The sequence below is a fragment of the Geotrypetes seraphini genome, chromosome 12 (genome assembly GCF_902459505.1).
Source record: "Geotrypetes seraphini chromosome 12, aGeoSer1.1, whole genome shotgun sequence".
In the NCBI taxonomy this organism is placed as follows: Eukaryota; Metazoa; Chordata; class Amphibia; order Gymnophiona; family Dermophiidae; genus Geotrypetes; species Geotrypetes seraphini.
In genome coordinates, this window is record NC_047095.1 from 59,550,412 (window position 1) to 59,574,779 (window position 24,368).

The 24,368-nt window shown below is 37.3% G+C and overlaps 1 protein-coding gene across 1 annotated transcript in view; it reads left to right on the plus strand.

The window, feature by feature from the left end:
* The window catches only part of NRDC (nardilysin convertase), a 128,794-nt gene extending 109,556 nt beyond the window's left edge, over window positions 1-19,238 (plus strand). Inside the window, exons 28-31 of the mRNA XM_033916700.1 lie at window positions 1,514-1,604; window positions 4,459-4,575; window positions 15,667-15,756; window positions 18,138-19,238. Of these exons, the coding sequence (XP_033772591.1) occupies window positions 1,514-1,604; window positions 4,459-4,575; window positions 15,667-15,756; window positions 18,138-18,338 (499 nt within the window). The 3' untranslated portion in view covers window positions 18,339-19,238. The remainder of the gene's footprint in view (window positions 1-1,513; window positions 1,605-4,458; window positions 4,576-15,666; window positions 15,757-18,137) is intronic.
* Window positions 19,239-24,368: the final 5,130 nt, after the last annotated feature.

Consider the following 24,368-nt stretch of genomic DNA (forward strand, 5'->3'; position numbering starts at 1 on the left):
ATATAAGATTAATTTGTCCCCATATAGACCTCCAGAAACTAAGTATAATTGGACAAAAATATAACAGATTATCTAATGTCTCAATATTAATATGACAATGCCTGCATCTATTAGATTTTGAATTATCAATTTTTTGTAACCGAACTGGGGTCCAAAAAATCCTATGCAACAGAAATAACCATGTTTGTCTCATAGATGCTGACGCTGTGCATTTTAACCTCCAAGACCAAATTCGTGGCCATCGAGATGCAGAAATATACTGTTTTATCTCGATACTCCAAATGTCTCTAAGACTATTTTTTGGCTTTTTATTTGAAAATTCTGAAATTAATTTATACCACTGCCTGATGGCCTGTTAAATCTGTCTGATAGCAAAGGATTTGCAATCTATAATAAGTTTTTAAATTTTTCCATTCAGGGAACCCACTCTGAATAGCCTGCTTCAACTGCAATGATCTATAATGTTGAGAATTTAAAATACCAAATTCTTGTTGCAGCCGTGAAAACTCAAGCAAGATCTCTAATCAGAAAATAATGGCTATATGTTGAAGAACTAAGGCCAGTACTGGGCAGACTTGCACGGTCTGTGTCCTGTATATGGCCATTCAGTTGAGGATGGGCTAGGGAGGGCTTTGACGGTTAGGATGCTTTATATGGGCTGGAGTGAGCTTTGATGGAGACTCCAGTAGATGAAACCTAAGCACAGTATCAGGCAGAGCTCTGGGTTTCTGGCCCAGAAATATCTAAGAAAAGGACAATCACGATGACATCACTGTCGCAAGGAGTATCGATGGAAGAAGCAGGATTTGAACCCTGATTTATCCTATTTTGAAAGCTGATTCTCTAATCACTAAGCAACTCCTCTACTAGCTCTTCATAGCAATATACATTTTGTCACTTCATAACAGCATGAAAAGACATAAAATGAAATATTTCTGCATGCACAGCCCTAGCTCCTTTCGATATCATCTTTACACTCTGTTTATATTAAGTTGTGTATTACGATGATTTCACACACTTCATGGGTCTTGTGACTGGGGCATTTTAGTGCCATCTTATGTATTCCGTGGCAATGGATAACAAACGGGAATTGGGGAGACTTCCAGAAATCCGTGATCCTATTTTCTAAATGGGTTCTATCATGTTTAAGGGCAGTTCTCTAATTGCAGTATAAGTGCACTATGGTTTCTATAAGGTAGCTCTTAAGTGCATTAGCCATTAACTGCATGGAGGTGTACAGGTAGATGAAGCATAGGCGTGTCTTCCACTGATACAGGTAACTTATAGACATGTTGCATTTAGGCATGCCCATTTGCACCTGCCAGAATTCTTTAATGACAACTCAACCCTATCCCTCTCCACTGCAACTATTACTGATGCATAGCATGTTGTCATTTAATGGTTTCTAGATATCTGGATAAAATGAGATCTCATATGCATCTTCCCCTCTTGGTTTCACTGAATAGCCACATATTTAAACTTTGCCAATTTTATTGTTGTGTTTTTCCTTCAGCACTGAAGTGGTCGATAAGAAAATTGAGGATTTCCTTAAATGCTTTGAAGAGAAAATTGAAGGTTTAACAGATGAGGCTTTCAAAACCCAGGTAAAAATGCTGCCACTGTTCCTTATGTGTGTCCTAGTTTCATGGGACTGCATGGTTTATTCTCCAGAAGTCTCTGAAGACTGAATGCAACTGAGCTGTCTCCATCCTATGTCTTTTTTTTGAAAATGATAGGAACTGAACGGACTGCTTAATCTTGAGAGTTAAACAGCATAAAATCTGTTTTACTCTTTTGGAATCTTGCCAGATACTTCTGACCTGAATTGGCCACTGTTAGACACAGGCTTTATGAAACTTTGGTGTGTCCCAGTTTGGCGATGCTTATGTACTTATGTAACTAAGGGAAGTGAAGGCAATTATAAGATTAAGGTGGTGTTATTTGGGCTTCTTTTGTACTAGTTGTACTAGTTGCTGAGTGATCTTTTAGATCCACTGTCTGTTTCTTGTATACTCTGGTTCTTTTGTAGAAATGTATCATCACTGGAAAAGTATATCATAAATATAAAACGCTCAATAAACAATCGGTGATATACAGCTCTCCCTCCGTTTAGGTGCAGAGCCCGCCCTTGAATTGCGAAAAATCGCAAAAAAGTTTTTTGGCCAGCTCTGACCCACCCCTGCCTTTTACCTGGTGGTCTAGCGGTGATGCGGGGCCAGAACGATCTTTCTATGTTCCTGCCCCGTGCACACTGCAGAGCCGTCATCAAAATGGCTGCTGTGAGTTCCCGTTGTAGCAGCCATTTTGATGACTGCTCTGCATGGGGCAGGAGCATAGGAAGATCGCTCCTGCCCCGCCTCACCGCTAGACCACCAGGTAAAATCTGGGAGGCTCGAACAGCCGAAAAAGAGGAAAACTTAGACAAAAAAAAAATTGCGAATAACCAAATCCACAGATACTGAAACCGCGGATACAGAGGGAGAAGTGTAACAGTGTAATCCTTGGATTCTTCATTCAAAAGCAGGATGAATCGGCTAAGCAAGTGGTTGACACCATTGGACTGTGCTGACACAAAACTTGTACTCTCAGAAAAAAAACTTAGAGATCTTTCTGAGCATGCAGGCTTCCTCACTCAGTTTTTTGTTACCAGGGCTACTGCTAGGTGTGTACTCATTTGATTTTTTTAGATCATAAAGAAGGGGGTAAAGGACCTAAGTGATCAATGCTAGGAGGAAAGGAGGAGGATAGAAAAAGGGGGGGGGGATTTAGGGAAGGGAAAGGGGATCCTAGAGGGTTCTTGGGTGAGACAAGAAGAGAGGATAAGATATGGAAGAAAGGGGGAATTGGGGAGCAGAAGTAGGAAGCATCACAAGGGAAGGGAAGGGGACTGAGGAATAAAGAAAGGACAAATATAGGGAAGGAGGAGGACAGAAATGGAAAAGAGCAGGAGGAAGAGAGGGTATTGGAGGTTCAGGGATTGATTGAAGGGAGGAAAAAGAAGGGAGGTTATGAAAGTGCTGGATAAGAAGAATGAATAAACAAACCCTAACCTTCCAATACTAAGACATCACATTTTAACTTTCTCAATTACCGTATATTTCCTCATTAAAAAAAATGGGTGGAAATAAAAGTATGTCTTATGGAGCGAATATACCCTCCCTCTCCCGGTACCTTTAAATTCTGGTGGTCCAGCAGTATATCGGCAGGAGCGAGCTTTTTGCACTTCAGCCTGGCCCTGCGCTGCTTCCTGAATGGCTTCCGTAAGTTCTTGCAGTCCCATGTGGCTGATTGTGATTGACATATTTACCCCCATAGGTCTGGTCTGCCATCTGGAAGACCACAGCTGTGAGGTTGAAATCAATGGTGATGGTGGTGGGAAGGGTCTAACTTTTTTTTTCTTTCTTTCAGGGTTTGTTTTCACTTGGTGAGTCTTGCCTAACACTAAAGACAAAGCAAAGGGGAATTTCCCACTCCTCTTTTGTAAAATTTCCAGCACTGATTTAAAATCTTTATAATTAAGCAAACTAAGCACAGAAAGATCCTGGAACACCTGGACTGGAGCATCCTGAAAATTTAAAGTGGTGTTTTGATGAGCTTGCTGATAGATGCTCTCCTTCAAAACTTGCTGGGCAAACCTCACCACAGTGTCCCTAGCGCGGCAGGAGTAGGCAGTTCCGGTCCTCGAGAGCCACAGACAAGTCAGGGTTTCAGGATATCCACAATAAATATGCATGAGATAAATTTGCATCTCAAGGAGGCAGTGCATGCAAATCCATCTCATACATATTCATTTTGGATATCCTGAAAACCTGACCTGCCTGTGGCTCTAGAGGACCGGAATTGCCTACCCCTGCCCTAGGCATTTTGGGGGTGGGGGGGCAACCCATTGCATGATGTGTGCACTCAAGCTCAACCAGGGCTGCAGCCCCATCTCCACCAAGAAGCTGAGTGCAGAGCAGTTATCAAGGGCAGGAACATCCTCCACTCTTGTTGCCTCAGGCACGTTGTGGAGTCTTGAGGGAGCCGCCTAATGTTGAGCCTCTGATTGCAAGGACTCTGACTCAGACAAGGAATCAGTGCCTGGGGACATGTGGCACGAGGAACATTTGGGCCCTAGCTTATGGGTAAGCTTACAGTCCTCCTTAGTAGAAAATTTAGTTTGAGAAGCCATAATAGCTTCTTTCCAACACTTCAGAAGCACAGGTAAGGCTAATGCAAAAGTGGATGGCAAAGAATTAAGCAAATTAAGTTAGTGGGGAAGCAGGAGTTTAGGGATCAGTCTGCCATCCAGAGCTGTGATGTCACTTCCTCTCATGTGTACAAAATTTTTGTCCATTCCTTGGACTAAATCAGCACTTCGACTGTTGGGTTGGCCATGTTTTTAGTACAGTCCATCTTTTGAGCTCCTGCATTTGATCAGTTCTGCTAACACTAATCTTTTGCTGTTTGTTCTTTTAGGTCACAGCTTTAATAAAGCTTAAAGAATGTGAGGACACACATCTTGGGGAAGAGGTGGAGAGGAACTGGAATGAAGTCCTTACCCAACAGTATCTCTTTAACCGTCTTACCCATGAGGTAGGAATTTGGAAGAGCTGTCATTTGCTCTACTTCTTTAATGCAGCCGACATATCTGCTGCCTCCTATTTAACAATTTTTTTTAACCTTAATGTTCTTTTTAAGTGAGTTTGCAATAAATGAATGAATTGCTGAGAAAAGAAAAACTCTCTGATCTCAGATTTTTAAAAATGTGGACCCCTCCCTACTTCTAGGTCCCTCTTCTTGCTTCTCCATGCCCCCTTCCTCTTTGATCTGTCACCTTGAGCCTGTATAGGTATGTGTGACTCACAAATGGAAGATTAGATTAGACTTCTTTGACAATGTGTTTGCCAAGCACGTTCTAAATTCACTTCCTGTAAAATAATGTTTTGATAGTTATATAGTTTTTGGAGGGAGGCTGGGGTAGATATCTTGAATTGTTGAGGGGAGTTAACATTTAACTGAAAATTCTGTGGGGTTTTGATTTTGAAGCAGCTGCACTATGAGTTGCTTTTCTCATGCATCTGACAGGGAAGCTATGTACCGACACCAGTGCTTCACCCTTTAAAGCAATTTTGGAACTCTTTTCCTGGAATGCCCATCAGAGCTGTTGTCGTATTACCCTTGATGTCCTGAATGTCATCAAAATGTCTTTCTTTCAATATTTCCTTTATCGTTGGATAAAGAAAAAAGTCATTGGGGGCCAGATCAGATGAGTAGGGGAGGGTGTTCCAATACAGTTATTTGTTTTTTGCCTAAAATCTTCCTCACACTAGTTCCCTCTAAGCTGAGCAGGTGTCCTCCAGCTGCATTGCTACCACTAGGGGGTGGAATATTTTCAGTCGCTAAGGACAGGTATGTTCCCTGGAGTCCTGCAGAACTTGCATGTCCCTCACAATTGAAAAATGTGACAGTAAAACAGCACCCTCTATTGGTGAGACTGTGGGTGGAGGACTCCTGCTCAGCTGGTGAAAAGTTCAGGTCGTTTTCCTCTAACTTTTTCATGCAGCCTTTTCAGCACTTCCAAATAGTAAACTTGGTTAACTGTTTATCCAGTTGATACAAATTCATAATGAATAATCCTTCTGATATCAAAAAAGGTTAGCGGGGTCCAAAAAACTCTATGTAACAAAAATAACCAAGTTTGACTCATAGATGCTGACCTTGTAGACCTTAATCTCCAAGACCAAAACTGTGGCCATTGAGAGGCAGAAATTTTCTGTCCAATCTCAATACTCCAAATATCCCTAAGACCAGTTTTCTTTTTTTTAACCAAAAATCCATATAATAGTTTATACCATTTTGCAGCTTGGTGTCCCAAAAAATCCACCTGAAAGCAGAGGAACTGCAAACTATATTGAGTATTAAGACCTTTCCATTCAGGGAACCCTACCTGAATAGCCTGCTTCAATTGCAACCATTTAAAATATTGTGTTTTGTTTAAGCCAAACTTATGTTGCAATTGTGAAAAGCTAAGCAATGATCCATCTAAAATAACATCATTCAATGTCCGTATACCTGCAATTATCCATTGCTTCCAGACGATTTTAAATCTGCCTATACGTTTACAGAAGTTAGATAACACTCGATCCAATAGATGCTGGCATTGTAGATTAGAAGTGGGGACTTTAGATCATTTAATTTTCTTCTGTCCATGTGTAAATGCCTTTTGGAAACTAATTTGGCCCCAAATTAATAAATTATTAGAAAATCATGTAGGACTCTTATGACACTATATTATTTGGTACAGCAATGAGAGTTCAGAGTCCGATTTCTGCAAATAATATCAAGTTATTATTAATATTGACAGGAGTCGCCATGCAACAAATTACTTAAAATTGGAAAGATTATACTAAGTTAAATTATACATTTTGGTGGAATTCAGTTTGCCACATATATAAGATGGAAAAGATGATAGTGTTACAACAATGTTCATAATTTTAAAAAAATATGGGGACCATTGACTATTTACTCTAATGATCAGATATCTTAAGCACATGGTTAGTTTATATTTGGGTTGGGATGGGGAATATGTATCATATGGTCATGGGAATATTGATAAAGGGGGGGTATTTATTTATTTTATTATTTTAAAAAAAAAAAATCTTTATTCCTTTTTATTTCTTTCAACAAGTGTACAATATTATTACAATTAATTCACATAACTCACTTAACATTCTTAAACAATATTATTATACATGTTTTAATTCCCCCCTACCCACCTCCCATCCCTTCCCATATCAACAAAATAATCTATCCAAACATATACATACTTAGACATCCCTCTTCTATAATACAATTAATCTTACATTAACCTATCCCTCCCCCCACCCTTTCTTCCTCAAACTCTTTGCTCATTTTATTATATAAATTAATGCACAACAAATATATCTCATCATATTACATATATCCCCTAATATTTCATAACAACATATTTCCAATAAATTTACCCCCTTTCCTTTTCTATTCATACATATATACCATGTTTCTTATATCCATTAATCAGTTGAAATATACCGCTGTTTAATTAGAATATCCTATCCCCCCCACCCATCCCCATTTCTACAAATTATCCCCTAAGGAAAAAGAATAAACCTTAATCATTATAATATTCAATTAATGGCCTCCACACCTCCTGAAACCTTTTAAAATGCCCCCTCTGTACTGCAAGAAGTCTTTCCATCTTGTACATATGACATACTGAGTTCCACCAGAAACTACAATTCAGTCTAGAACAGTCTTTCCAATTAGTCGTTATTTACTGAATTCCCACACCAGTAAGAATCATCAGTAATTTATTATTTGCTGCAGGTATTTGGCATTTGGCCCTCATACACATTCCAAAAACGTTCAGAGCGGTGTACAATTTTTTTTATCAGGTACTCTTAAGTATTTTCCCTATCTATCCCAGTGGACTCTCAATCTAACTATAGTACCTGGGGCAGTGGAGGGTTGGGTGCTGAGGCAGCGGCTCTAACCACTAGGCCACTCATCCACTCCAGAAGCAGCAAAGTGGTGCATATAACATTAGTAATTTTACAATTTAAAACCCTTTTAGCATATTTTTGTAAAGATTTAATATATTAACAAATTATACGAGGATGCACAGCATATAATATGTTCATATAATGATTCAAAATGTTGTGTGATCGTGGCACCGAGGTACCCCCCTCTTCAAACCCAGCATGCACCCAAAAAGAGGGAGAAAAATCTCAGACTAGCACTATAGAACCAAAAGGTACAAATCAAAATTGCTGTTGATACTTTCACTGGCAAAAAAAACAGAACAGCTCAGGTTTAGTAAAAGGGCATGTTCAAGGACTTAGCTGAGCTCCAACTCTATCACATCTTTTCCAATCTTTCCAACAAGCAACCTTGTTTCACCAATGTTTGGCTCATCAGGGGAACAAACATACAGCCTTGAAAAGTGCAGCCACGCTGAGGTCAGGCATCAACAGAGAAAATGATGGCTATAAGATAGAGACCACATGGCCTATCCATATATATATATTTTTAATCTTTATTGAGTTTCAAACAATCATAGTGCATAGCAATTATATACACCTATAACAGTACAATAAAAGCACTTTGAAGTAATAAATATACCTAAACAATCATTTTAACCCTCCCACCCCCTAATTAATAATCAACTACTAATAACCAATTTAAATTCATCTTGCACATCCCCACCCCCCTCCCTCCTGGATGTGTATAATGAAATGACCAAAATAAGATCAATCCGTACAATAATTTATCAATGGCTCCCAAACCACCAAAAAGTTTTTATAATTTCCCTGCTGTAGAGCTAACACCATCTCCATTTTAAAAATATGGCATAAAGATTCCCACCAAAAACTAACTCAGCCTGTCCCAGTTTTTCCAATTTCTCAAAATCGGTTGTATAGCAACCCCTGTCATTATAAAAAAAAGTTTAGGGGGCGTGGCTTGGACGCGCATGGGGACGGTCGGCTGATAAGAGAGCTCCGTAGAAAAAGACCGTGAAAGTATCTAAAGTCGTCAGAAAATTAAATCAATTTTAAAAAAAAAATATAGGATTTATGGTAAATACAGAGGTTAAGAAGATGGCGTCAGGAAAACAAAATAAAAATGACTTTGCAGTGTCTGGCAGCAGTAAACGAGCGAAACCTGAACAGGAGACAGGGCTAAAAATGGCAGATACTGAGGTAATGAAAGAATTAAAAGATATAAAAGAAATGCTTTCAGTTTTAACTAAAAAAGTTACTGATATATCGGAGGAAGTATCAACTTTAAATAAGAAAATGGATCTAATGGAAGTTAAATCAAACAATCTGGAAGAAAGAATGATGGTTGTTGAGGAAGAAATTTCTTATATTCAAACGGATAGGAAAAAAATTGAAATAATTACTCAAGAGCTGGAGGATTATTCGAACCGAGAAAGAAGAAGTAATGTCCGTTTGCTTGGCTTGCCGGAAGGAGCAGAGAAAGGAAATCCGGTTGATTTTATTGAAAATTTACTACCCAAACTACTTCCGTTTAAAACAAAGTTTCCCATAGAGGTGGAAAGGGCACATAGAGTGCCGCAAAAAAGAGCAGAAAATCAACATGGACCGAGACCATTTATCTTTAAATTATTGCGCCACCAGCAGGTCATGGAAATATTTCAAATGGCAAAAAAAAATAAAGGTTTGAAATATCAAGATGCTTCTATTCACTTTGTTCCAGATTTCGCAAAGAGCACAGCTATAAAAAGGAAAAAGTTACTGGACTTAAGGCCAAAATTAAGAGAATTGGGGGCAAAATTTGGTTTAGTTTATCCGGCAAATATGAAGGTTACCATTGGAAATAAAACTTTAACTTTTAATGATGCAGAGAAGCTGGATAAATTTATTCAATCTCAAGAAGTGCCAATGTCATCTTAATTCTTTGTTATATCTAATTTTGGATCTATATTTATTGTAATATATTATTTACTATATTATATTATTTTTGTTTAAAAGAAATCTTATTTGAATATATGAAAAAGTTAAAACAAATTCAAAAAATAACAATATAGAATGTTATCAGGTAGCTTCAAATATATTCCATTTCAACGTTTTTCTTGCTTAGAATAGTATGAATTAGACATTCCATGATGGAACAAGAAGTTTTTTTTTTTTTGTGGCTTGAGTTAGTATGTGAATATGGATAAATAATAGAAAGTACACTATAATATATAAAGATAGAGAGAAAGTAAATATTTGGTGAAGGAATTTAATAAAAAATTTTCTTAGTTCCCAGAATATAAATTTGAAATGTTGTCAGCAAGGGGAAAAATAATAAGGGGAAAAGGAAAAGAAAGAAAGAAAGAAAGAAGAAAAAAAAAGAAAATATTAAGGACATGCGTTGAAAAAGGGAATGATGTTGTGGATTGATGTATTTCTGGGAGGAGTGTCTTTCGCATGGAGGGGCTGATGCGGGTCATACATTAGTCTTACTTATAGGTTTATTAACTGCACTTACATCCCTGGAAGGATCAGCAAGAGGAAATCGATGAAGTGGATATTTTACAGGTACCGGAAGAAGATTTGAGATATGGATTTTATGGTTGTGTGTTATATTAACAATGACATATTTATTAATATTTCCAAGAAGAAAATAAACTATATTTAATCACATAAGGACAATATACCACGTTGGAAATAAGAAGAAAGAAGAGGAATTGGAAGAACAGAACTTTACTTTAATTGTAAGAGCATGTACCGAAGAGGGGGAAAAAATGGCTGGTGTGTGATTCTGTGTTGGCGTCTTCCGTGTGGGAGGGACTCTTTACTCGGAGGTTCATCAATTACATAACATCATAATCCCAAATTAATATTTTCTGCTGATAATATTTATAATAGCAGATGGGGAAAATGATTTATTGATTTCAGCTGATATTAAAGATTGTATATTTTATTCATATTTAAATTATTTTTTTGCACTTCATGATTTTATTTGAATGATAATTGAAATATATATATGACTTAAGGGAAAGTTATAAAAGAATAGGTCTTCTCGGGGTATCTTATTGCCGATCTATGATGCGTGTGGCCAAGTTTACACAATTTGTCTTTAATGGGGAGGGGAGGGAGGGGGGAGGGAATAGGGGAAGGGAAATGGGTAAAGAAAGTTCCAAAGATAAGGGTTTAATAGTAAGAAAAGGAATAAATGATACATATGTGCGGATATCTGATCAAAAACTTTATAATAGTGTTTCATGTCAAATATTACTTGTTAATTTAGATGGCACTTAAAATCTATTCTATTAATGTCAATGGTCTAAACCATCCTGTTAAAAGAAAAAAAATAATGGGTTTTCTTCATAAGCAGAACGCGGATATTTACTTTTTGCAAGAGACGCACCTATCAGTGGTTGAATCTAATAAGCTAATAGGGGGTTGGGTATCCAAATGTTTCTTCGCTCCTGCTGTTGGGAAAAAAGCGGGAGTAGCTATCCTGATAAATAAGAAATGTATTGCTGATTTTAAGTTAATAAAATTTGATGCTTTAGGAAGATGGGTACATATTAAAATGAGTCTGAGAAATACAACCCTGGATTTATTTAATTTATATGCTCCTAATGTGGGTCAAATGGAGTTTTTTAAACAAATTCAACAGATATTACTACCACTGGCTGCCTCTAATTTAGTAGTAGCTGGGGACTTCAATGCTGTAATGGATCCTATTTTGGACAAAAAACCAAGTAAAATTATGAAATCACTAGGATTAGATAATTTAATACAATCTTGTAATTTAGTTGATATATGGCGTATCCTTCATTTTAATGATCAGGAATACTCTTTTTGTTCACAGGTCCATAAATCCTTTTCAAGAATTGATTATATATTTGTTTCTAATAATATAGCACAAAAAGTGATAAAAGCAATTATTGATCCTATTATTATTTCTGATCATGCTGGTGTGTGGATTGATCTGCAGAATGATATATCAGTTTATTCTAAACCAATTTGGAGATTTGATAATGCGTTGCTTGCTGACATGAAATTTATAGAAGATATTAAAGTAAAAATGCATGAATTTTTTTCAAATTAACAATTCGGATAATATAAATATTGAAATTTTATGGGACGCTTATAAAGCAACAATGAGAGGAAATATTATATCATATTCTGCATTTCTGAAAAAACAACTTAAAAAACAATTTATAGAACTGGAACAAGAAATTAAATTATTAGAACAAAAATTAATTAATAAATGGGAACATGATATATTACAAAAATTATTAAAAACAAAAGTTAAATATAATGAGATTTCTTCTCAATTTGTAAGGAAAGACATGTTCTGTCAACAGGTACAGTATTATGGAAATTCAAATAAAGCTGGAAAATTGTTAGCAAATTTTATTAAAGCAAAAAAAAGAAAATCTAAGATTATTGCAATTAAGGATAAACGGGGCAACACACACACTAGCAATGAAGATATTATAGAACAATTTCTTGATTTTTATAAGGATTTATATACTTCTGATACTTATGAAAATAAAGAACAAGATGGTATAGAATTTTTAAAATCATTTATTGGACCAAATATTCCGGATCATATAAAAGGAAGTTTAGAAGAACATATATCTTTAAAAGAAATAGAGTCAGCATTGAAGTCTCTTAGAGTTGGATCCGCTCCAGGTGGAGATGGATATACTGTTGAATATTACAGAACATTTCAAAATATATTAATACCTTATTTATTAAATTTATATCAATATCAAATAAAAAATGGAAATATATCAGGAACTATGGCTGATTCTGTTATAATTGTCTTGCCAAAACCAAACAGGGATCCGACGTTGATAACAAACTATAGACCTATATCTTTGATGAATGTAGATGCTAAATTAATTGCTAAAGTATTAGCTATAAGACTGGCAAAAGCTCTTCCTTATATCATTGATGTACACCAAACAGGATTCGTTGCTAAAAGACACTCTTCACATAACACTAGATTAGCATTTCATTCTCTAAATCTAGCAAAAAATATTAATGATCCAGCTTTTCTAATATCATTGGATGCAGAAAAAGCATTTGATAGAGTAGAATGGAAGTTTATGTATCAAGCTTTAGAATGGTTTGGTATAGGACCTGGTTTTATTAAAATGATTCAAACATTATATAGTTCCCCTGGAGCAAGATTAAATATAAACAATAATTTATCTAATAAATTTAACTTGCTAAGGGGAGTTAGACAAGGTTGTCCTTTATCTCCCTTACTTTTTGATATTGTTTTGGAACCCTTATTAATTGCAATAAATCAAACTAAGGGAATAAAGGGACTTTCATTTACCAATTTTGAATTTAAATTATCTGCATATGCAGATGATATTTTATTATATTTAAGAGAACCAGAAGACACCATTCCATATCTACTTAACTTAATAGAAAAGTTTGGAAAATTTTCTGGTTATAAAATCAATTGGGAAAAATCTGAAGTTCTTCCAATTAATATTCATTGTACCAAAGGATTATTTGACTCATATTCATTTAAATGGAAAGAAGAAGGTCTAAAATATTTAGGTATTATTATAAAAAATACAATTGATGATACAGTAAAAGAGAATGAAAAACTTTTATTAAAGAAAATAACAGAAATGTGTGAGCAATGGAATCCTTTACATCTTTCTTGGTGGGGGAGAATCCAAACAATTAAAATGATGATTTCACCTGTGGTTTGTTATCAAATGAGTATGATCCCAATATTTTTTCAGGGGTCTTTTTATAAAAAGTTAAACAATATACTTACAAAATTTGTTTGGTTCGGGAAAAGACCCAGAATCGCTATAGCATCATTACAAAAAACAATTAAGGAGGGAGGGGTAAATTTTCCAAATTTCTATAGGTACCATCAAGCCTATATTTTAAGACAGGGTATGTATTGGATCCTCCCAGATCTCACGGAAAATATACCCGATTGGTTATATTTAGAATGGCGACTCATGTTCCCTTTACATCCAGAGCATTTCATTAGTATAACAATGCCTAGGAGATATAAAGATCATAGAATTCTAATAGATACATGGAAAACATTAAGATTTATAAGTAATTTATCTCCAGATCCATTGGCTAAAACTTTAAATCAATCTATTTGGGTAAACTCCAGGATCAAAATTGGTGGGTTTAAAATAGTATGGAAACAATGGATAATAGCAGGCATACGAACTTTAAAAGATGTAATAGTAAATGGATCACTGCTTAGTTTTTCACAATTGCAACAAAAATTTGGATTAGATAAATCGCAATATTTTAAATGGATGCAATTGAAGCAGGCTATTCAGGAAGGGTTCCCTGAATGGAAGAATCTTAATGATCAACATAGTTTGCCAATCCTTTGTTTTCAAGCAGATTTTTTAGGACACCAAGCCTCAAAATGGTATAAGATTATATATGGATTTTTAAACAAAAAAAAGAGGACAGGACTTAGGGACATTTGGAGTATTGAGATAGGACAGACAATTTCTGCATCTCAATGGCAAAAATTCTGGTCCTGGAGAATACATACTACAAGGTCAGCATCTATGAGTCAAACATGGATGTTTTTATTACATAGAGTTTTATGGACCCCTACAAGATTACAGAAAGTAGATAGTAGTAGATCTAATAGATGCTGGCATTGTAAGATAGAAGTGGGTACATTAGACCATTTATTATTCTTTTGTCCCTGTATTAATTCCTTTTGGAAATTAATTTGGCCCCAAATTAATAAATTATTAGAAAATCATGTTGGACTATCATATGATACAATATTATTTGGAACAGCAATGAGAACACAGAGTCCGATATCTGCTAATAATAATAAACTTTTATTGATTTTAACAGGGGTCGCCATTCAGCAAATTACTCAGAATTGGAAAGATTATACAAAATTAAATTACACTTTTTGGTGGAATTCCACTTGTCATATATATAAAATGGAAAAAGCTATGGCGCTACAACATGGATATATTAAAAAATTTAATACAATATGGGGACCATTGACAAACTTTTCTACTGATTAGATATCATTGCACATATTTAGAGTATATAAAAGGGATAGGGTGGGAAAATTACTGTAATAATATGGTGTTATAAAATTATATTAAAGGGGGGGAGGGCGTTAAATTATAATGAACAAACATTTACTAATATTTTCAAGTGTTTTTCATAATTGAATGTATAAACTGTATTTCACTTGATGTAAGAATTTTAAAATAAAAATTTATTGGAAAAAAAAAAAAAAAAAAAAAAGTTTATTATATTGTGAGGTGAAATTTGACTTTTAGCTTTCATCATTGTGCCAAATAACATCGTGTCATACGTTAAAGCTGCTGGATTCTCCAATAATTTATTTGATCCCAAATAGATTTCCAAAATTTGAGTATCAGTGGGCAATAAAACAGTAAATGATCCAATGTCCCTGCTTCAAGATGACAGTGCCAACATCTATTAGTTTTAGAACTGTCCAACTTATGTAACTTAACTATCTGTTCTCTCTCCCTCTCCTTTAGAGTTTCTCTGCACTTGTCCCATGCTTTCTTGAGGCCCTTTTCAGGCATCCACCACTCTTGCTGAGTCTCTCCTTTTTTACCATTGTCCTATGATCCATGTGTTACAGATTAAGTCCCTCTGCTCATATCCTTTGTAGAAAGCCATAGAGTAACTGTAACCTCACAACAGAATTTTGATGGCTTCAGAGGATACAAACACAGGAGAAAAAAATCCTCACAGCGAAGAATCAAAGGACAAACAGTGAAAGCAACATCTGTGTCTAATTTGTTGAAAACAGAGGTCACCGTTGCTGTTTGTCCTTTGATTCACAGTATAACCACCAACACTTGCTGATGGTCATATTCATAATTTTTTCTAAAATACTGTTACTGTCTTGTTCCCTTTTCTCTCTAATCAGCCCTCTTAGTCTCTTCACTCCCCCACTCTTCCAAGGTTGTTTTCAGCTCTTCTGACTGAAGCTGAGCCTGAGGCAACACAGAACCCTACCACTTAACCCTGATTCTTGAGGAAAGAAATCCATTTTCCATTGAAGTATGAGAATCAACTGCTTAAACATTGTTTCTAGCTACAAACATCAATCTGCTTTGGGCTTTGCTGAAAATTATTTTCCTTTTTTCTTATTTACCCTTTTCAGATCGCTGCCCTGAAATCCTTCACTAAATCTGAAATGGTTGACTGGTTCAAGGCTCATAGAGGACCTCAGAGTAAAATCCTTAGTGTACATGTGAGTATGAAACTGGCTTGGGCATTCCTTGTTCATCTGTTTAAAGCACAAGATGCTTAATAATGGACAAGAATGATACAGGATTTCCCACCATGGTCCTGGAGCTTTACCTAAAAGGACAGGTGTGCAGCATAATCGCCATATATATATATATACTGGATATAGATGTACGCATGCTGCCTTTCCCCTATATGTTTATTTCCCAACTACCATACATACTTGAATATAAGCTGACCCAAATATAAACCGAGGTAACCTCCCCCTCCTGACTCTGCACCCAGCCCCCCTCCCTCTCTGCCAGGCTTTGTACCCTGTCTACCCTCCCTTCCTGCTCTGACAGTCTGTGCATCCTGTCCCCCCCCCCTCTCCCAATGCCTTGCAGGCCTCCACCGGGCCTGCCGTAAGCCCTGGTGGTCCAGCAGTGGGCCAGGACAGCAGGAATCTCTTCTACCTCCTGTCCTGGCTGAGTCTAAAAATTTGCACCTCCCTCCTGCCTCCCCAATTAGTAAAAGGCGTACCTTTAAAATCCTTGGTGGTCCAGTGGTGAAACGGGGCAGAAGCAATCTTCCTACACTCCTGCCCTGTGCAAAGCTGCAATCTGAATAACTGCTACAAGTTTTCTATCAAATTCTGAACCATCAAACTCAATTGATAACTCATTCATCCATCTCTCCCTCTTATTAGAATGCTTTTATGTTTCACTTGTATATTTTAATATTGTCTTTTACTTTTACTGTTCTGGCCTGAGGTAGATAGCTTGGGCTTCCAAAAACTAGTCAAAAATATGTATTGTTAGCCCTAATAAATGGTATCATTTTATGTTCCATTTTTAGTTTTAATTATTAACTTTTTGTTGATGACATTTAGACTTTAATCCATGTTTCCTCTGATGATCCAATAAGTTTAGTTAATATAACCAATGTTTGAGGCATGTGACCTACCATTAAAGCTGTACAATTAAAGTGAAGTTTAGAAGTCAAATGTTACAGGGTTTTATAAGGCTTTTAAACCGATATTATATGGTGCAAATGAGTCCTTCACAAAAGGTTCTTGCACTGATAATCCATGTGCTTAGTGCTAGTCAGCTGGACTATTGTAAGTCTTTTAAAACAGTAGCAGCTGGACCAGACTACTGGTGCAAGATAACAGACAGGAAAGAAGGACGGAGATTAAATTTCTACAATTCTTTCTCTTCATTGGCTCCCAATTAAACATTAGGCACAGAACTTTCAAGTGAGCGCAGTCTTTGGTGCAGTTCATTCGGACATTCCTCAGTATTTGGCTTCAGAGATGTTTTCTTTGGTTCTCTTGCCATTGTATGAAGTACCAGACATTGCAAAACATGAGCTAACATGAAATCCTCCTTTACTAGGAATCCATCTAGAAACAGATTCTATACAGTTTCAGACTTGGTTAAAATGTGGATATTTCTCATTGATAAATGAACAAGATATTTTTAAATTAATAATAGTTATCTGTGCTTTGGTGATAAGTTGGCTGCTGGGCATTGGATTGGTCTGATTAAGTATAACAAGAATGGGCTTTAAGCAGATCAGTCTCTACAATAATGCTGACAGTGGCATGGTATATTATATATACAAGATAAACACCAGCCCAAAAATTATTGTCATTTTGGTCCATAAAGCACTGCATCAAGCTCTATCTTTTGTAGTGGCTAATGCGATCCCAATCTAAACAGCTGTTGGAAGTACCATCTTTACAACAGATTTACAAAGTGTGTAAGACCCTTGTATAACTTAAGAACTGTGTGTGTTTATATGTAACACATACAGATTTTGGGATGTGTGGGAAATAAATATGCAGAGACCTAAGGACAACTTTCTCTCTGTCCTATGTTATGGAATATTGCCACTATTGAGACGTTCCAAGAGTGCTCTGGCACAGCAAACATATGGAGAGGATATGCTGGTCAACAGCAATTCCTAGTAACCATGGAGTCAAGTATTCAAAAGCTATCAAATTATTCTTTGCTGCATACTGTGTTCATTAGTTTTTGGTAAGATGTGGAATCATCAAATCAAGGTTTCGGTTCACCCTTTCAATGTTTTAGCTATAATTACAAAGTATTTCTAGTTTTACTCATATGCATGTCATAATTGGTTCAAAATGCTTAATCGGACCCTGGGTTTGAGTGTAAAAAAAAAGGAGGGGGGTGGGGGTAGAAAGGTGGATGAGAAGTGTGCACGAAGCAAAGGTTTTTGAAGGTAGAAATGTAAGTTTTCATTGCAAAATTGTTGGAGATTTACACACAAAGTATACAAATTCAGAGCTACATGTTTGAGACTTATTTCATGTAAAAAAAATAGTTCCCCCCCCTCCACTCAATTAATTTCATGGTCTTGTATGGCTAAATTTTTCAGGTGGTTGGATTTGGCGAGTATGAAACAGACAGTTCACCTGATACAGCGGTGGCAGAAGCACAGAACTCTTCCAGTGCGGAAGCTGCTGAGCTCACCTTCCTCCCTGCTTCACCCCTGATGGCTGAAACTGTGCCCATCACTGATATCCGGGCATTCACGGCAACACTTAACCTGTTCCCGTACCATAAGATAATAAAGTGAATAAGTGCTGAACCTGAAAGAATAGTGTCTGATACATTTAGTTAACAAATCATGACTACAGGAAGTAAGACTACCAGTGCCAGGATGGCCATAGCTCTGGCTGCTCTTGGACAAAAGGCTTGATTTGTCCACCCTTGGGTTTGCTTTTTATATCAACCAACTGGAGCTTCACGTGTCCATGAAGGGCTTTATGACATCAGGAAACCTGCCTATGCGTTTCTCTCATGCTAACTTAAAGTCTTTCCACTGACAAGTCACTATATAAAGATGTGCCTTGGGTTTGTATCTTAAGCTACATGCCTTGCTCCATTTTATTAATTAAAATTATTTGTATATAATTTTGTTTTAGTAAAAGACTTATCACTGGATTGTGAATTGCTGCTATGAAAGGAAATGTTTTTATTATGCAGAAAGACAGCATCAGATTTTTAACATTTTCTTTGTTTGCTTGGGCTCCTTTAAATATTGAAAGGGACATTTCTTCACCTTACCATGTTCTAAGAAAATTATTTGCAGTCTCCTGGCTGGAGCTGAAAGATGAAGTAGTGGTTACTGCAGCAGTAGGAATTTTCCAAGACCCTTGTGGAAACTTCCTTCCCCCAGAACAAGCACCAGCAGTAAATATGTTCTAAATATTCCAATGGCACTGTTTCTAAAAATGTTTTTCTGAACAAGTTTATATTTTAAAATCGGGCAAGGAGAAGATAAGCCAAAATAGAGAATCTCCTCTTCAACTAAAGAGTCTCATTTTTACAAAGTGACTTGTCACTGCTGGTAGAAAAGATGTACACAACTATTGCTGTTAAGATTGCAGTTCTGGGGGTTGTAAGGTGAAAAAAGTGGCATGAGTGCATTCTAAGGTAGGAAATATTTTAATTTTAAATAAATTTGTATTCCTTTAATTTTTGTAGCACAATTTTTTTCTGTATGACTCTTTAATTTATAGTTTATATTCTGCCTTTATATTACAAGGTGGATCACAACATTATATACATAATAAAATAGCAAAATAGCCAGCATGCAAAACAATCGCTGATATGCAGACATACTCATCATGGAAGAGCGCCTAGGTTCTGACCCTCTCCCCTCCCTTTGGACCTCTCTGCTTTGACTTGTGCCAAATAAGGGCAATCAGGATCGAACCTGCAGATCCAGTAATCCCTGCCTTCCCCTCTATCCTCCTACAGGGACCTAGGCAGTGGACTGGGGTCTGCCTATACCTTGACTTACAAATGCTGACTGCTACTTTCCTGCTTTGGCTAAGTATGTGGACAAGAGAGGGGATTGGAGGTCTTTTGAATGTAAGTTTTAACATGAGGTCACATTGGATAAATGTGTGGTGGCAATCTTTTGACTCGCATGCTGAGGAACTCTGCCCAGGTCCAAAGGAAAACCCCCCCAGTGATATTCCCACAACTGAACACAATCAAAGAAACCAAAAAGTAAGGGTAAAAAAATGACTCTGCGGCTGGAGAAATGTCTCTAAAATAACTTTTATTATGTCTCTACATGTGATCACATAATACAGTGGTTATTTTAGAGCCATTTCTCCAGCCGCAGAGTCACTTTTTACCCCTACTTTTGGTTTCTTTGACCTCTGCCCAGCAACACCTAGCCACCATTTAAACTCATTGATTGGGATCAGCCTGTTCTTTTTCCAGAGCTGGTTCATTGCTAGGGAACAGGTTTCCAGGGTACCTCAAAGGGCAACAGTTCAAGAAGAATTTAAAAACTCATTCTTGCAGACTTTTCCATCTACTGTATATATGATTGATTGGGAAAGGCAGAAACAACTGAGATTCTTTTGATGCTGGAAGCTGCTTACTGCCCCTTGTGTGGGGTGGGGTTTGGTTCTGAGCATTGGTAAGTGGACGCCAGCGCACTCTTTAAGCAGCAGTTGCCAATTGAACTGTTAGCTTTCACTCAAGGTGTGTAAAATAAAAAGTATATGGAAAATGACTCATGATGCAAGTTTTATATTAAAATAATTATTACCTTTATTTCCATCATGGAACTCAAGATTAGTTGTGTCATCAGGAGCTCTTTACAGTGCCAGAACGCTGGCCTTCTGATAAAGATCTCAACTTGATAATTCGTAGTTCCCCAATATATACCTTTTGTCCTGCATGACATCATTGGCTGTCAGCCAATCCATTAACAGAGGCTGTCCTTAAATTTGGACAAAGACCTTCTTTTTAACATGGCATATAAGTTCCAGAAAATCATATTTTTTGTTTACATTCATTTCTGAATATACATAAACATATAACATAGCCAAAGAAACTTTAAATCTAAACCTACTTATCTGTTCAGGAGAAACTGCATTTGAAGTGCTGAAAACTTCATGGCCCCTGTTAGTACCATAGAAAAGAGGGGCTGTTCGCCCCTTCTGCTCTGAGCTTTACAGAAACTGACAATTTCAAGTTACACTGACACATTTCTAAGTGTGGGCTACCAATGCCCCCCTTCCTATGCTGGAGACTGATACAGCAATTTCTGACTATAATTATTTCCAGATGTTGCCTCAGGATTGCTTCTTAGAATTTCTTCATGTTTAAACTATATAAAATACTAGCTGATGCCCCGGTGTTGCATGGGTATTTAATTATAGCAATAACACTGTAAATGGATTCAAATAAAGATACTTTATAGTGGTGAATGAAATTATTTTTTTACAGCTTAATAAAAAGTACAATATTCAAATTATAATGTGAAATATTTGACAAAATGAATACAATACAACTAACGCAAAACGTGATTATAAACAACATTTTTAGTTTCACCTCCAGGAGCAAGAACATATAAATTGTTGGGTAAACCCACCCTTGAGCAAGCAACATAGAGTTGTGGGCTGAGAGACCCCCAGAACATATCACCCCAGGTAGTGAGGGATCTGCATACCAAGTTTTGTTCAAATCGGTCAAGCTGTTTTTGAATTACTGTGAGAATGGCAGCTTTTTACATTTTTTTCCATTGACATGAATGGGTGAAATCTGATTTTCTGTTTGTAGCTCCGCCCATGTGTGCCGGTGGGCCGCGAGACCCCCAGAACATATCACCCCAGGTAGTGAGGGATCTGCATACCAAGTTTCGTTCAAATCGGTCAAGCCGTTTTTGAATTACTGTGAGAATGGCAGCTTTTTACATTTTTTCATTGACATGAATGGGTGAAATCTGATATTATGTTTGTAGCTCTGCCCACGTGTGCAGGTGGGCCGTGAGACCCCCAGAACATATCATCCCAGGTAGTGAGAGATCTGCATACCAAGTTTCGTTCAAATCGGTCAAGCTGTTTTTGCGTGATCGCGGCACATACACACACACACATACATACACACATACATACCTCCAATTTTATATATATAGATTGGAAATTAAGTATACACCATTCCTTCACATATCTTTCACATATCAATCATTCATTTGTTCAGTCGGGGCCCCTTCATCCATCCAACACACTTAATACATGTTATATCTCAGTTTAGAATATAGAAACTAATATGTTCTTCCTTTCTGGAAACGTCAATCGCTCCTCCTAAACTTACTTGCTCCATTTCATCACTGACGCTGAAACTGTGGATTGAAGACAAAGTTTTATTTTATTTTTCTTTCCAGCTTATGATTTATCTTTAATCTTATCTATTGTTTTGCTTTTTGTCTTTGTTTTGTTCTATTTCTATCATTTAAATTTCTCCAGAATTCTACTGTTCAATGGCTCCCCCTTCTGCTTCTATTCCTTTCTCTCCTCTCTTCTACCTTCCAAAGTATTTAGATCAATGCTGTCTTGTTAAAATGTTTATTTTATTTTTATTTTTCCTCTAACTCTACTTTTCACTTCTCTATTACCCTCCAGGTACTTTAGTTAGATTGTGAGCCTTTGGGACAGTAAGGGAACCTTTCTTATTTCTAATCTTAATGTATATTTTCTGTAAACCGCTTAGAACCTAACGGATGTAGCGGTATATAAGAAATAAATTACATTACATTACATTAACCAGCCTAAGGCACATCTGGTATCAATTAGAACCACGAAGTTTAAAGGTGGCAAGCTGAACAAAGAACCAGAGAACATAATGGAGTCACTACCTCAAGATGGAGTTCATGTATATCCTGATTTCCTCTATGATCTGGCTTAATAGCAAAATACATAAAAAGAATATTATGCTTTTCCTTAATATTAATCTATGGTGTGTTTTTCTGGCCTTGGCTATATCCATATTCAGATTTTTATTCACCAACTTTTTGTATGCTTCTATTGGGTGTGGCCTTAACTAACACATATGCTTATATCTAACTAGAGTTACCCAGAATCATACAAAAAGCAGGTGCTTTTGTAGAAAAACTACACAAAATACTGCACCATCATGTCAAGTTTCAAGTTTATTAGGTTTTAATATACCGACCATCAAATAAATATCTGGCCGGTTTACATTACAATAAAAAATAGTTAAGAAAGAGGAGTTAATATAATAAATATTTAAAAGTACATATAGTGTATATTCAAACATAAACAAGACAAACTTGATAGTGAGGGAAGAGGTTATTGGGAGGGTAAAGTTACATTGTTGAGAGAAAAGGGAGAAGGAGGGAATGGGAAAAAACATTTGGGTGGGGAAAAAGTCTGACGTCCATTCCATTAACGTACCATAGATATTGCCCCCCCCTAGAGGCCACGAGCCACTACTGCTCAGTTCCCAGGGCACAGTCGTTCTCTGAGCACAAGCAGTGTCTATATTATCTCAACAGGTGTCCTGACTATTGGAGGGACAGTACCCAGCAGTCTAAATTTTTCAGAAGCTTGTACACATGCCTGCCTGCTTCAGTAACATAAGACCACAGGTTTTTGTCTTATGGTGCAGCTGAGAGAACATTTTCTAAGTGCTCTCTCGGGCAGGATTTGTAGTAGAGAATGTCACAGGGACAAATTTGTTCCCGTCCCCTCAGGAACTCAATTTCCCCATCCTGTGAGTGTTGTTGCTGCCCCATTCCTGTAAGCTCTGCCTTAACTGCATAAGCCTCAGACACATGATTTAAAAGTGTTTGAGGCTTGCAGGGATGGGGAAAAATTTGTTCTCCTGTCATTCTCTAATTTGTAGCAATCGTGTGACCTTCCTTGTCACTTGGCTACCAGAGGAGAGAGTGCAGAAAGAGTTTCAGCAGGGACTCCTTTACCACAATTGCATTTAAATGCAAATACTGTACATATCTTAGTATATGTAATGCAAACAAAAAAAACCCACCTTTACATGTGCAACTACTGTGGGGAAAATAATACCATGGTCCAGGGCTGCATAGAAGTTGGGTGAGAGGAGGGGTCTGCATCTATCCTCCTCCCCCCCAAACACACACACTGTCTTCCTGTGACTAAGCCTTTTCCCACAATCCTATATAATAAAAAGCTAGCCGCGCATGCGCACTCTTATTTGCGTGTTCCGTGCGCTGTAGGTCTGTGGCCGAAGGAGTGCGCATGCGCGCTTATACATCACCAGCCGATCGCCTCCACAAGCAGGACCGCAGCCAGCCACCGATCTCCGTTCCTCCTGCACCATGGCACACCAGGCATGTCCCTGCCTCCCCCGCCGCCAGCCTCGGGCTCCTGGGGGCCGGCGGTGCGAGCCGCCCGGCTGGTGCTGAGGCCCCGCCTCCCCACTACACAGCGCCACCAGACCCGACAAAACGGCCCTACACTCACAGACCCGCGAGCAGGGTTGCCATGGAAACCCAGCCGGAATAACATGCAGTCGCGCAAGGGTCAGTGAGAGAGGATCAGGAGCTAAAGAGATATTGAAAAAAAAACAACAGTGTACAAGGAGAGAGAGACACACAGACACTCACAGAAGGACAGGGGGCTAAAGAGACAGATTGAAAAAATAACAAAACACAGAGGACAAGGAGAGAGAGACACACAGACACTCACAGAAGGACAGGGGGCTAAAGAGACAGATTGAAAAAATAACAAAACACAGAGGACAAGGAGAGAGAGAGACACAGGGAAAAAAATGACAAACAGACATACAGCAGCCAAGGAGA